Here is a 15,075-nt window from a genome sequence, read left to right as displayed (position 1 = left end):
GTGTTGGCAGTGATGCTGTTTGCCTTCCCAAGGCACTGCTGTGTGTGCTGGGGCCCTGCTGTCCTGGGGATGGCTGAACACCTGTGGGCCCATGGGAAAGGGTGAATTAACTCTCTGTTCTGCTTTGTTTGTGTGCATGGCTTTTGCTCACCTATTAAATTGTCTTTCTCTCAGCCCACGAGTTTTCCCACTTTTCTGATTCTCTCCCCCAACCCAAGGGGAGGAGTTAGGAAGTGGCAGCACAGGGCTTTTTTGCCAGGTGGGGTTAAAGCATGACACTTAAGAAGAACCCAAAGATAACCATTCTTTACTCCAATACCAAGGCTCCTTCAGTTCCATAAATATTAGATATCAGGAGGACAGAAAGATAAAACACAGTTTTAAAGTTTCTACAAAAAAATCTATCTGGCCCATTGTATAACTGAAGATGATAAACATATTTTTGCCAAGACTTTCAGCTACTGATAGACTAAGCTCTGTGTTTGTGAAACTGCAAACACAGTGAGGGCTTTTATTTTTGTGTTGAACATTGACAATCAATTTCTTTCAAATATATTGCTCTCCAAGTACAAAGTCCATTAAATTATTACTTGCAAGTTTTGGGTTTTTTGGTTTGGGGTTTTTTGTTGTTGTTTGGGTTTTTTTGTTGTTGTTGTGTTTTTTGTTTTTTTTTTTTAATTCGGTGGGGTTTTTTCCCCAGTCTAGAGTTAAACGTTTAATATGAAACAGGTGACTGGCACATGAGAGCCTGGGCAGACTTTTTCAGGATGGTGAGGGGGGTTATAAGTTATTTCAAGTAGCTTATTAGCATGAGCTGTTAACAGCGGTGCACTGCAGAAGTTGCACAGGCTGCATTTCATGTCCCAGGCTGCAGCCCCTGCCAGGGACACTGGAAATGCACGGGAAAGGTCCCGTTTCGGGAGCAGCAGGGCTCCCTTTTAGCGTGCCACAGACCGCAGCTGCCTCCCGCTGACGCTGCCCGCCAGGGCGGCACCGGGGCGGCAGGTCCGTGTCCCCTCACGCCGGAGGCAGCCGCTGGAGCCGCCACTCCCCGGGGAAGGGAGGGCTGCGGCTGGATAAACAAAGGCCCCGGGCAGGCTGAGGAGCGCTAACGAGCTCCCGGGAGAATGGTCGCCCTGAGGAGCGCTGGAAACCAGAAGACGGAGACCTGCCAACCACCCGGCTTGATTTTTCCTCCTCCAGCACCGAGAGTCCCCAGAGAGGCTCGGCAGAGGCCAGCTGGTTTCTCTGATGGCGGTGTGAGGCACGAGACGCGCGGAGAGGAGCCGAGCGCCAAGGCCAGGGGCACAGGGACAGCAGCAGGGCGGGGAGGACGGAGCCATGGCGGGGGCGCCAGGGGCACCGACAGCGCGAACTACAGCTCCCGGCATGCAACGCGCAGAACGGCGCACGCAGCCCCTGCGTTCCGGCCCCCACTCGCCGGGGCGGACAGCGGAACCGCCAGCGCCGCGCTGCCCCTGCCGGCAGCTACGGCGGCCCAGGCGCGGTGCTGCTCCCGCCGCTCGGCCCAGCTGGTTATGGCACTAATCATGACTTTCCGCTCTTCTCGGAACTCGGGAGTGTCGCCGAGACCGGAAGTGCCCGTTGCCATAGCACCTCGTCTCCCCGATGAGCATCCCGGGTGTCCCCGGAAGCGGTCGGAGGCGGTGTTCCGTGCGGAGATGGTCCCCGTCGCTCCCGCCGCCGCCGCCGCCGCGCCCCACGTGGTGCCGCCGTTAAACACCGCGCATCATTCATTGCAGCGCCGCGCGGAGCCGCGCTGGCCACGCCCCCCCGCGCACGCCATTGGCCGAGCGCCGCTCCGCCCGCCAATGGGCGCCGGCCACGCTCCGACCGCAGGAAACCGCACATGGAAAGTCACGATTGGCGGCGACGGCTGCACGCCCCGCCTTCCCGAGTTCTCCATTGGCTGCGTGTTTGGCGTGGTGCGCTGCTATTGGGCCGAGCGGCGCGGGCACCCCCACCCTGGGGTTGATAAGCCGGAGGGGGAGGGCCGCGGCCGCTCCAGCGGGATCGGCGGCGGCGCGGGACGGGCTCGGGAGCGCGGGGCGGCGGCGCCGGAGGCTCTTCTCTTGTCTCTGCGGCCGCCATGAAGTCGGCCTGGGGGCTCGCTCTAGCGTGTGTGCTGCTTCTGGCCGGTGAGCGCCTGCGGGTTTCTGGAAGGTTCTGGCGGAGGGGTGTCAGGGTCCCGGTCAGCAGGCCCCCACCCACCCGCCTTCCCCCGCCGTGTCTGGGGTGAGGGGGACGGAGGCCGCCCAGGGGAGGTGGGATCTCCGGCGGGACCCCACAGTCCGCCCCGCGGGGAGGGGAAGCGGTGCCGGGGCCCTCGGCTGCCTGCCCGGGCCTGGTCCTCTGCGGGGATGGGCGGCGGGGGGCGGGGAGGGTGGCTCCCGCCGTCACGGGCGGGGCGGAGGGCGGGAGGGGCCTCCCCTGCCCGTCCCCCGTGTCTCCGCTTGGGCTGAGCTCCCCTGGGCAGGGGGGCTCGAGGGGCAGCGCTGGGCCTCAGGGCGTGGGGAGGGGAAAGTGAAGAAGTTGGGCAGTGCGTAGTGCGGGGATCGGGCTCAGAGCGCTGCTTTCCTTGTTTTCCCAGTGTCGGTCAGAGCCGATGAGGTGGATGTAGATGGGACCGTGGAAGATGACTTGGGCAAAAGCAGAGAAGGGTCTCGGACGGATGATGAAGTTGTTCAGAGGTTTGTACCTGGGGCGCTCTGCTTTTGGAAGGGTTAATTTGAGCACCAGTAGTGCCTCAGAAGTAAGGGGGGAATGCTGTTCAAAAGAGTGGTCCAGTCAGCTGGGGGAAATAAAGCATTCCTGTAGAAGACTGATTCCTTCTAAATAAAAATGAGGTTGAGAAATTGGATTCAGAAAAGTTAAACTTGTGTTTATCGAATATCAGTGACTATTAATTTGGGTTTTCTCGTGCATGTCATAAATGTTGTCAGTTTAGTGCTTGTGGGTGAAATAGCTCTATGCCTATGAAATGCCTCACCCCTGTGAGATGCACCACATGCTGAGAATTGCAGTATCTTTAAGACTACCTGTATTATTCCCTGAATTTTTTATTTAAAAACTCTTGCTTGCAAGCATGACTTTTCACTCAAGTTTTTGGATTATGGTAATGTAGTTGAGGTTTGCTGCTCTTGCACTTGACTCGTGATCATTTTGTGCTGCATCAGTGTTTTAGTGTTATTGCTGCTGCTTTGTGATAAAATTAAATTAGTCTTGCTGCTTGTGGATGAGACTCCTTGATGGGTTTTCACTGTCCTAATAGAGAGGAAGAAGCTATCCAACTAGACGGCCTAAATGCATCCCAGATCAAAGAAATCAGAGAAAAATCTGAGAAGTTTGCATTTCAAGCAGAAGTGAACAGAATGATGAAGCTAATTATCAATTCTTTATATAAAAATAAAGAGGTTAGTGCCTTCATCTGCATATCATGTTAGAATTTTGGGAGGTGTGTCTGTTTCTCTCCTGGCATTCCTGACTACTGGTTTCTATTTTCTACTACTGGTTTCAGATTTTCCTGCGGGAACTTATTTCAAATGCGTCAGATGCTTTAGATAAGATACGCTTGATATCATTAACTGATGAAAATGCTCTTGCTGGCAACGAGGAACTTACAGTCAAAATCAAGGTAAGAAGGATTAGATGGATATCTTTCAAAGAAGTGGTGGACGAATGTAAAAATACACTGCATCATTAAATTTTTATTTTTGGCTTAATGCTGATGTAAATACAAATTAGGACCATGTGAGGACCCTTGCAATTAACTCTATCAAAGACTACTTCTCTTTTAATGGTAAAGATATATTTCTGGTTTTATAAAGAGCAACTGAAGTGTTGGACTACTTTGAAGGAAGGTCTTCAGTTTATTGTTGCTAAGCATATTTGAATTTGAATAGCTACTACGTACCACTTTTCTTTGTGTATTAAGATTCACGGTGAAGTCAGACTGGATTTTTGTCTTTATTTTTTTCAGTGTGATAAAGAGAAGAACATGCTTCATGTTACAGACACGGGTATTGGCATGACAAAGGAGGAGTTAGTTAAAAACCTGGGTACCATTGCAAAGTCTGGTACAAGTGAATTCTTAAACAAGATGACTGAAATGCAGGATGATAGCCAGTCAACATCTGAGTTAATTGGACAGTTTGGTGTTGGCTTTTATTCTGCTTTCTTAGTAGCAGACAGAGTTATTGTCACATCAAAACACAACAATGATACTCAGCATATTTGGGAGTCAGATTCAAATGAATTCTCTGTGATCAGTGACCCAAGAGGGAACACCTTAGGACGTGGCACAACCATAACGTAAGTATGAAGTTTCTTTAGTCTTAAAATTAAAAAGGCTGTGTGGGTACACTTTGCTTATTGGAATATGTGAGTGACTTTAGCTTCTTGACCGATTTACTACTTTTAATACAGCATTATTCAGTTTAATAGAAACATGCAAAATACAAACTGCATCCAAAAAGAAATATAGTTCATGTTCTGTTAGATGAGCTAACAAACCTATGAATGTCTTGACAACTGTCAGCAAGTAATTCCAGACAGTTCAGCTGCCTTCAGGCTCATTCAGTCACTCAGCACAATTCTGGCCTGTCAAAACCTATACAGGGGCTGTAGAGTTTTGCTTGGAATCTGGCTGCTGTTCATATATTAGTGAGGCTGGTCTGGTGCAAATTTCAGACTGGAGGTAATTTGCTAGTCCTCATTGCTTTAATGAGAAGGTAAATTTATTTGGTCTGGATTTAGAGGAGGTCTTTCTGGAGGAGGGACTCAGTGTAAAAAAGTTGATCTTGGTGCTTTAGTTTGAAGTGAAGCCCATGAGGGTTCATCAAGATCCTGCTAAGTACCAGTATGATTTGATGTTTTCATTTAAACTTTTGAATGTTGTGTTCTGCCTCAGCCAGTGAAAACAATTGCTGGTTGAGTACGAATTGTATTTTTTCAGAGATACTTGGAGCTGAACTAATAAAAAAGCTCACTTGCATAAATCTGAATTGCTACGGCTGCAGCAAAAATTACAGGTTGTTCTGAGTTGGGACCCACAAAGATCATCAAGCCAGCTCTTAAGTGAATGATCCCATATGTGGATCAACCCTCACTCTTGGTTACTAGCACTATGCTCTGGCTCAGCTGGTCTCAGAGGCGTAAGAAATGTATATTCTGCTATTAAACTGCCAAATACTTGTCCAGCACATAAAAAGGTTTGGTTTGGGATTTTTTTTTTTCCTTTAGCCTTGTCTTGAAGGAGGAAGCATCTGATTACCTTGAGCTGGACACTGTTAAAAATCTAGTGAAGAAATACTCCCAGTTCATAAACTTCCCCATATATGTGTGGAGCAGCAAGGTAAGTGTATTTAACTGCGTGTTGTCCAGTATAAGCTTTGGTTATGATGGCTGTCTGGCCAGGCCTTTCATGAAGGCTGAGGGCCTGCCATAGAGCTGCTTCTTGTCTAATTCCAAAAATTCTTCTTTCCTGGCTCTTTTGGCTGCTATTTTAGTAGTGGGTTTTTTTGTTGTTGTTGTTTTTTTTGTTTGTTTGTTTGTTTTGGTTGTGTGGTTTTTTTTGTTTTTTTTTTTTTTCCGGAATGCTGGTCTGTTGCTAAAATCACAAACTTTAAAGGATCTTGGTTTTATTCTGATTAAAAGAACTTTACCAAAGAAAAAACACTGCTAGTTACTAATAAGGATCTTTGTTTTGCTGGCTTTGTTAGATGGAAGCTCTCCTTTAAGTGTTCAAGCAGAGCTGTGGCTAGATACCCTTCTAAAAGAAACAGGGCAGTGTCTTAGATTTTAGGTCTGTTCGTGATGTTTTCTTGGTGGAGCACTAACTTAAAATCCACCAAGTCTCTAATAAGCATTATGTGTAAAGAATTGAAAAACTTAAACTTTAGTGTGGTGATCTGCCAGTGTATTGAAGGAAAGTATTTATTAATGAAAAAGTAATTGAAAAATACCATCCATAGAGATGTTTGCAACAGACAAATAGCAGAAGTCAGTCCTGTGAAAGATTTAACTGTTTGAGAGAATACTACAACGTACCTGGTAGGAAGTTTAGGTGTTCAAATCCCCTCATGTGGCTGTCTCTTTAGACAGAGACTGTTGAAGAACCCATTGAAGAGGAGGAAGCAAAGGAGAAAGAAGAAGAAACAGATGATGAAGCAGCAGTTGAAGAAGAGGAGGAAGAAAAGAAACCCAAAACTAAGAAGGTAAGCTTTGTTAGTCTTGGGGTCCTGTAACTTGTGTCAGATAACAATTTTCCTAGGTAGTCTTGCAGAGGTGCATTTCAGTAGTGTGTGCTTTCAAGAAGCAAATCCTTTTAAAGAAGATGGTAGGAGAGATTTTAAATGAAACAGACTAGGTAGAAGTCAGGCAGATGATTGGCAGTAACCTCCTGAAGCTGTGGTCACAGCTAATTATAAGTACTTGCATGAACCACTTGAAATGGTAGCGGAATTCTGTAATCTGACCCTGTTGACGAGTTTAAATTTAATATACTCTGCTGGGAAGATTTTTCCAGAGTGGGATTAGAACAGAAATACTGGTGCTTAGTGAATGTGTTAAATGCACATGGAACACACTACATTGTAGTAGACTAAAGTTTTGTTCCCTTGTGTTCCACTAGTGTTTATACTTAATATGAGAACATCCAGGTCATTGTATAATTTTGTAAATGAGAGCATGTTTGGGATTTTGGCATGGTATTTTATGTTTTGGCTTCAGTGGAGTGCCTTTAATTAGCCTAACCTGAAGTAAAGAATGAGTCTTTTCTATACTATTTTGTTTATTTACTTAGGTTGAAAAGACCGTCTGGGATTGGGAGCTCATGAATGATATAAAACCAATCTGGCAGAGACCATCTAAAGAAGTTGAAGAAGATGAATACAAAGCTTTTTACAAAACCTTTTCCAAGGTAAGCTCTGGGCCTCAAGATAATTCCAAAGCAAGAGACTTGCTGTAGTATCTCTTGCTATGTAAACAAAACTGAGTGCTTATAGGATGGGCTATTTCAGAAGAATTAATTAATTGTTGTCAGTAGATGGAACTGCAGAGAGCCTGGAAGGTAGAATATCTCAGTCAGGAATTAATATTTTTTCCAGAGAGAAGGTAGTGCCATCCAAGTGTTGATTACTCCAGATTTGGAAAGTACTATGTTGCAGCTCATGTGAAACTTACTGATGTGTTTAAATGATAAAGGGAAATTTGTATTTAGTCTGAGGGTTGTGGTGTTTGTTGCACATGGTGGAAGGGAGAGGGAGACAGAGTTTCCTAGAAGTGTTGTCTTTGTATCAGTACAGTGTAATGTGTTACTCAAAAGTATCTTAACTGTGGTGTGATGATAATTCTATTGGTTATTGTCCTGTTGGTAACTGTTTAGTGACTGGCTTTTAAAAATCCAGAAAAACTTGGAAGGTCTCCAGGAAGGTTACTTAGGAAAGTTATTTTTATATGAGTAACTCTGCTGGTGCAAGTTTAAGTTTTGTCTCCAGGATAGACTCTAGGAAAGCATGGCTACATGGATTAGTTGTAAAATAATTGCTCTTATTTGCCAAACTCGTTATTATTGAAAATATTAACTCACTGGTATTTTCCCCATGTCAGTTGAAAGTGTTTTCTCTTCACAGGAACACGATGACCCGATGGCATACATCCACTTCACTGCTGAAGGGGAAGTAACTTTCAAATCCATCTTGTTTGTTCCTAATTCTGCTCCACGTGGACTGTTTGATGAATATGGATCCAAAAAAAGTGATTTCATTAAGGTAGGACAGAAAAGTGTGTGGGTAAAAGTTTTGTGGAAAAGAAAAAATACCCTAAAGTAACTTGGGTGCTCTCTGCTCTTGAAATTCAGCTGTACGTTCGAAGAGTGTTCATCACTGATGACTTCCATGACATGATGCCCAAGTATCTTAACTTCGTTAAGGGTGTTGTGAGTATTATAAATATTACTTTAATTTAATTTTGAGCTTCAAATACTGCCAGATAGACTTAAAACTTTGTTTCTCAATTAGGTGGATTCTGATGATCTTCCTTTGAATGTATCCCGTGAAACACTTCAGCAGCACAAATTGTTAAAGGTAAGCTAATTGGTTTTAAATTCCTTCACTGTAAGCACACAACAGCAGCAAGGTTTAGGAGACTTAATAGCTTGATGAATTTTGTTACATGACTCTGAAATTAATGTAAAGGAAACTCAGTTATTGCTGTTTTCCAGATTACTTGTCTACTTGTCCCTATTCAGATCAGGGATACAAAGTGGAATTTGTCTTGAAGTGAGGTTGCATTGAGGGTTATTCAAAATATTTATTGTTGTAACTCAGTATTGCTGCTGTTTTTTAGGTGATCAGAAAGAAACTTGTCCGCAAAACTCTTGATATGATCAAGAAAATTGCAGAGGAAAAATACAATGACACATTCTGGAAAGAGTTTGGTACTAATGTGAAGCTTGGTGTCATTGAGGATCACTCCAATCGTACCCGGCTCGCTAAACTTCTGCGCTTCCAGTCTTCTCATCATGAAAGTAACCTCACAAGCCTTGATCAGTATGTGGAAAGAATGAAAGAGAAGCAAGACAAAATCTATTTCATGGCTGGTGCCAGCAGAAAGGAGGTGTGTTAAGAGTGCAAGAAAGAGGGAAGGAGTGTACAGTATGTTATAGCTTGTAGGTTTAGTGTCATAGATGTTGTGAATTGCATATTTACTGTAAACGTGGAGACTCCATGCTTATGTTCCTAATGCAGTTCAGTTTTTCTGGTACCAGTATTTGCCAGATAGGTGTACAGGTTTTGGTAGCTGCTGCTACAAATGCAATTAAACTGACATCTTAAATGTTTTCATCCTAGGCTGAGTCCTCACCATTTGTTGAGCGTTTGCTGAAAAAGGGCTATGAAGTGATCTACCTGACTGAACCTGTAGATGAATACTGTATTCAGGCTTTGCCAGAGTTCGATGGCAAGAGGTTTCAAAATGTAGCAAAAGAAGGAGTTAAGTTTGAAGAAAGTGAAAAGTCTAAAGAGAGTCGGGAAGCCTTGGAAAAAGAATTTGAGCCCCTCTTAAACTGGATGAAAGACAAAGCTCTCAAAGACAAGGTAAAATGTTGTGTTATATGTAGTGATTATTTTTTTATTTGTCATACTTGCTACAACATACCTTGCAGATTATTTGAGCACATGCTTGACAGTAGCTTCTGTGTCCTCATGGGTGAACTTTTATGGATAACATCTTTATTCAGGAAGATAATGAGTTAGAATGTCATCTTAGACATTTTTCAGAGATTCTTGAATTGACAGGGAAGTGCAGAGTTATTTATTTTATTAAGCTGTTAGCTCTGTGAACTAACAGGGTGTTTGGGTTTGTTTTTTTTTTTCCTACAGATTGAGAAAGCTGTGCTATCTCAACGTTTAACCCAATCTCCATGTGCTCTTGTGGCTAGTCAGTATGGATGGTCTGGTAACATGGAAAGAATCATGAAGGCTCAAGCTTACCAGACTGGGAAGGATATATCTACAAAGTAAGCTTCCAGTTCTGTAGCAGCAGACATGAAATGCAGTTGACAGCCTCCCTTGCTTGGTGTGCCCATAACAAGCTTCCACCTGGTTCAGATGATCCTGGGTGTTTTAAGGTCATTTTACAACCAAGTTAGTCTCTAATATAGCCTTAAATTATTTATTATTTTCAAGCCCAATATGTAAAACTGCCTGGTGAGCAAGACTAATCAGTGGCTTTTGGTATCTGTTGTTTGTTGGCAGAAGAAGATGAACTTAGTAACTTGAATGCTTTTTATTGTTGCACCAGGATTAAAGGAGGGGGGATTACACTTGCTACTGTGACTGTAACCAGTATATAGATTTAAAGATATCATTGGGTCCTGTACTTTGAGACTTAGTGCTGTAATTTCTCTTCTCAGTTACTATGCCAGCCAAAAGAAGACATTTGAAATTAACCCCAGGCATCCACTGATCAAGGACATGCTGAGGAGAGTCAAGGTAAATAAATAACAGTAGTGAAACATTGACTGACTTGGCTGCATACAACCTGCTTTAACAGGTCTCTCTTCATTTTCTGGTGTTCTTTCATCTTAGGAAAATGAAGATGACAAAACTGTTTCAGATCTTGCAGTGGTATTGTTTGAAACTGCAACTCTGAGATCAGGATATATGTTGCCAGACACTAAGGAATACGGAGACAGAATAGAAAGAATGCTTCGTTTGAGTTTAAACATTGACCTGGATGCAAAGGTTAGTTTGTCTTCCACTTGGGCTGATAATTGATGCACTATTGCTCCATCTTAAAAAGCACAGCTGCTTCATTCACTTGCATAAAATGAAATGTATCTAACTTTCTGCACTTAAGTGAGCCACCTAAAGTCCAGCCATGAGTCTCTACCTAATACTCGTGTTCCCTCTTCCCTGCTCTTCTTTATAGTTGCTAGAGATTCTATTTCATTATGCTTCTCAAGTCTATTCCTGTCCTTAACGAAGTGCTGGCTCTAGAGGAATAAACTGGGCACACAGGCCTTTGGCCCCTGTCTCTAATGGAAAAATTCCTAACTGGGTACAAGTAATAGATGTTCTCATAATGCTGTGCAAGAACTGCTGGCTGTATTGCTGGAGTTGGGTTAGTGATAGACAGTTTTTGCTTCTTCCTTCAGGTAACTGGTGGCAAATGTTAGGAAATAACAGTGAATACTTCTATAGGCTGTATTGTGCTAGTGCACAACTTGTTAAACAACCTTGGCAAGTAAAGCAAATTGTTTGTGACCTCTGTGTACAGGTGGATGAGGAACCTGAAGAGCCTGAAGATGCAGCTGAGGAGGCAGAACAGGATGAAGAGGAAGTGGATGCTGATGCTGAGGATAGTGAAACACAGAAGGTAAGGTCTCGAGTTTGATGCTTTCTTGTCCTTTGTGCAACGTCATCTGTGGGTGCTACCCGGCAATACAGTTCACTTTGCCTTCCATGACACTAGATTTTAGTGTCAGGTGTTCCAGGATTTTCTTGGAGGGAGGGAAGAACTGCAGTACAAATTTATTAAACTGTATTGTGAAAAGATGACACTGAGGTATGTTGACAGCCGGAGCTGAGTTCAGCTTTAGAGACTGCAATAGTGCCCTGTGGCAAGAAAATGGCAGCAAATCCTCTAGTGAAGAGAATTATTCATGGTATTTCCACAGCTTGTGGACAAAAACATGAGCAATTATTGGTAATTGTCTAATTTTAAATGCTTACAATACATGTTTGGAATAACACTCCAGACAACACCATTGCTTCTGAACAGTTCACCTGTCATTTGCAGTCAGCCTTCACTTAGCTCATGTCTGCAGTTTAATTGTGTCTTGATGGATATGCTGAGCTCTTGGAATAGCATAGCTTCTTTATAAAACTAACTTGTAAAGTTGTTGTGAGGTCCCAGCTGGGGCTGCTTTTTTGGGTTGCTTTTGGAAGAGACCTGCAAGATGATATCCTGTGACTAGTGCAGATACATAGCTTATAGCAATGTAATTTCCTACCGTTAAATGTCAGGTTAGGTAAGAATAGATTTGAAAAATGGTATTTATTGTACTATACCTACTTAATTTTGATGCCACTGCTGTTAGGTTTGTACAGCAGTCTAATATAACATGCAATGACAGTAATACAAATTTCTGTTCTTCTGGGACAGTTCTTGTAACCTTTTTCCACTTTCCAAAAGTAATATTCTGATTCTCTTTTTGCCTTCACAGGAATCCACAGATGTGAAAGATGAACTGTAAACTGCACTCAACTACTGTCCTGCATTGGGGGGTTAAGAGGGAATGTGAATTAGATTGTTTTGTTTTTTTCCACTGTAAAATGTTGAGGGATGGTTTGGGGTTTTAAGGGTAAAGGAGGTTTTTTTTTTTAAGTTCACTTTTCTAAAAACATTCCTCATGAATGTAAATTTGTATTATTTAACTGACTTGGTGTAAAATCTTGTCATGTACAAAATAAAATGTTCCCAAACACCACCAACTCTAAATTTATACACAGCAAGTTTATCTTGTGGGCTGTCAGAAAGAAATGAAGGTATGGTCCTGGGTATTCAGGTGCACTGTGCAAACAGGCTCTTTGTTGGCAATCCTTGTGCCTTCCCATGCTGGCCCAGCCACACCTCCTTGCAGCATCTGCCTGTGGCTGGGATTTACATTTACAAACCTGCTGTCCTGCTTAGCCAAATGCACCTGGTAGCTGAGAGCCATACTGAACTTGCTAATTGAAATAAGACTGAGTTAGGTATCTCCTGCAAGCCTAAGAGGATATATGGGGCATTTAAAAACGGCATTGGAAGTGAATCCAACAGCTTGTGCTCTAGACCCTGTGATTTCACTCTATAGGATGGGTAGCAGAAGCTTTATAGATGAGGGCGGGGGGAAAAAACATTTCCTTTCACTATGTGGACAGCTACCACCAGAACTGTCTTTATTTTCTGTGAGCTGGTACCATCTTCCGTGGTGCTTGGAAACCCTGCCTTTGACTTAAGTACCTACAGCAGTTCTGTTTTCTACACTTTTTTTAAAGGTGGAAGTTCTTTTCACATGTCCTTAATGCTGTTACTCCTAAATGTTTTCACTCTTGTTTTAGGTCTCTTATGGCAAAGCACTGTAGCTAATTAATGTGACTGAAGCTAAACCTGGTTAGTTTTAGACATGTTGAGCTTCCATTCATTATGTTAGCTTCATGTAGTAATTGGATGAAGCACTACATTTTCTCACTAGTGTCTCCACTTGAAAACATCTTCACAGACTTGGCAGGGAATATTTACAGTGAGGACTTGGGGGATTTTTTTTTTGCCTTCCCCTGTGGAGGAAGGACAGAGGGAGTGGTGCTTCTGCACAGTGATTCTACTCAAGAACCAATTTTTTTTTATTTTATTAACAAAACTTCTGTGAAGTTACAAGTTTCTGCAGTCTGAAGCAAAACAAGCTTTATTAGGTGAGGGCACTTAACACTGACCAGAAGAACTTGCTTTTCATTTACCAGGCTTCTATATTGCCCAAACTTTGCCATGTACAAGTGTGGTTGTTGTGTTAGGGGTTTAGAGTTGGATTGAAGTTTGAGATGTCAAGGAAAGGAAGCTTTGTGTGGGGGGTTCTCGAGGGAGGCTGGGGCGGGGCTCTGGTTTCTGCTCACTGCAGTGAGAAGGTATCCTAGAAAAGAGCCTTTTGTTACTGGCCCAGGCCGAGTGGTCTAACATGAGTCTCCGCAGCCAGCACTGTCAGCTTTAGAAGCAGCCTTTGGCACTAAGTTACTGAACAGGGCAGAAAGGGCATATCCCCTTACTTATAGCAGTGAGACTCGGTACTCTGTAGCAATCAGCCTCCTGAAGTATCACTTATTTTCAGTGATACACTCAGAAATGTATCATTACTATCCACACCTCTCTCTGACCTCTGAGTAGCGACGGTTGCTCCCACCCCGTATGGTTTGGAAGCAAAATTTGTTTGTCTAACAAACTAAAGGGGAAGGGTGCCCTCCTCCAGTACTCTTAATCTGAAAGTTACTTGTGGATTTAAGCAAACTTAGTTCTGTTGTATAGCTGAAGTTCTCGTTGCTTAGGTTGGTTTGAGGGTGACAAAACTGATTAAATTTCAGAAATAACAAAGAGCATACTTGGGAGTTATGCTTTGTGCTTCTTCATACACTTCAGCTGAGAGTATCATGTGCAACATAGCTGTGGTCCAGCTGCTTTCTCTACACTCTGCTGTGACAAATGTTTGTTATTAATAAGCACAAAATGCACCTTTAAGTTTACTTTTTTTTTGTCAGCTCTGAAGCAAAATGGTGTCAGTAGTGGAAGTGTCTCTCAGTCAGCACTGTTTCTTTCAGTGCTGCAGTGATGCTGACTCTGGGGCTGTCACCTCTGCTGTTAAAACTCGGTGCATTGTCAGCTTTGCCTTCTAGATGGGCACTAATGAGTGTATTTACCTCAGGGCTAGAAAAGGCAGAGCTCCCTGTTGCTCGGTTTCCAGTAGTAGAAGGATAAACTTAGAAATCTAAGCCTAATTAGTAGAAACTTCCCTCTGCAGCCTTTAGATCTAAAAAACCTTTAGAAAGTAGAGAGAAATGCATCTTTCATGTCAGAAATCAACAACATAAGAGGCGATAATCTGACCAAGTGTGAGTAACAGTGCCAGGGCTGGTGAATGCTGGCTTGTTAAAGGGATCATCAAAAAACTGCTGTTCATGCCCCAGTTACAACAGAAACAAAATACTGCTGAACTGTCCCATTTTCGCCTCAATAAACTTTATCTTCTGCTGAAGTAGAAGATTGCCAATCTCAGCTTTGTTTAGGTGCAGTAAAGGAAAAAGTCTTTTCACCGGAAGTCGATCTATTAAGACTTTTTCATTGATAGATTTTGTTTGGGCTTACATCTGTGTTTTACCAGAACCTCTCTCTCACTGCCTGCTCGCTGTCATTAACAAAGGTGCCTGAGAGAGAGGATGTGATCTAGTTATATAAAACGTGCACACATGGGCACACAAGAGCAGGAGAGGAGCTCATCCCACCAACAGCTGTAAAACTTGATGAGAGAACAGACATACACATGCCTAAGAACTATAAACCTTTCTTCCTAGGAAAACAGCATAGGTAGGCATAAATAAAAGAATAGCTTCATAGCCAGAACTGATGTAAATGTAGCACTTACTGTGATAATTTCCGGATACCTCTGCTCTTAAAAGACTTCCAAGTACTTTGGCAGTAGGAATTGGGGAGCTTTTTGTTTCCTTACTGGGTAATGTGTTAGACTGTTTTTACAAGTTCAACTCAAGTGACAACTGAGGATGAAGCCTGTGCTTTGTCCTGGCATCTTTCTCAAGTAAAACAATCCCAACCTTCCCAAGCTCTATACTGTACCATTCAAAACTGGGTTGTTGAGCCACCTTCACAGGATGGTGACTGAATCTTCAAGTTCCTGGTGCGAGAGTGTTGTGCTGATTCTATTTGCAGACTGAAAGGTAAACCTGCACTTCTTATTTCAGAGTTTTGCCTATTTACAGCTATCAAAAGCAGCCATAGACAGATGCAGAT

General features: G+C 43.2%; 1 protein-coding gene across 1 annotated transcript; it reads left to right on the top strand.

Moving 5' to 3' along the window:
- The first annotated feature begins 1,523 nt into the window (after positions 1-1,523).
- Positions 1,524-12,013, top strand: HSP90B1 (heat shock protein 90 beta family member 1). The gene is given in 21 exon segments (XM_002199777.7): positions 1,524-1,922; positions 1,924-1,981; positions 1,984-2,043; positions 2,046-2,159; positions 2,612-2,711; positions 3,293-3,434; positions 3,539-3,655; positions 4,001-4,332; positions 5,263-5,374; positions 6,120-6,236; positions 6,824-6,940; positions 7,653-7,790; positions 7,880-7,957; positions 8,040-8,105; positions 8,368-8,637; positions 8,871-9,116; positions 9,402-9,538; positions 9,935-10,013; positions 10,110-10,265; positions 10,801-10,899; positions 11,750-12,013. Coding segments are annotated over 21 exon segments (2,952 nt in total). The 5' UTR covers positions 1,524-1,538; the 3' UTR covers positions 11,780-12,013.
- The last annotated feature ends 3,062 nt before the right edge of the window (positions 12,014-15,075 follow it).

This window comes from Taeniopygia guttata, chromosome 1A (genome assembly GCF_048771995.1).
Source record: "Taeniopygia guttata chromosome 1A, bTaeGut7.mat, whole genome shotgun sequence".
Lineage (NCBI taxonomy): Eukaryota > Metazoa > Chordata > Aves > Passeriformes > Estrildidae > Taeniopygia > Taeniopygia guttata.
This window is presented reverse-complemented; position numbering and strand designations above follow the sequence as displayed.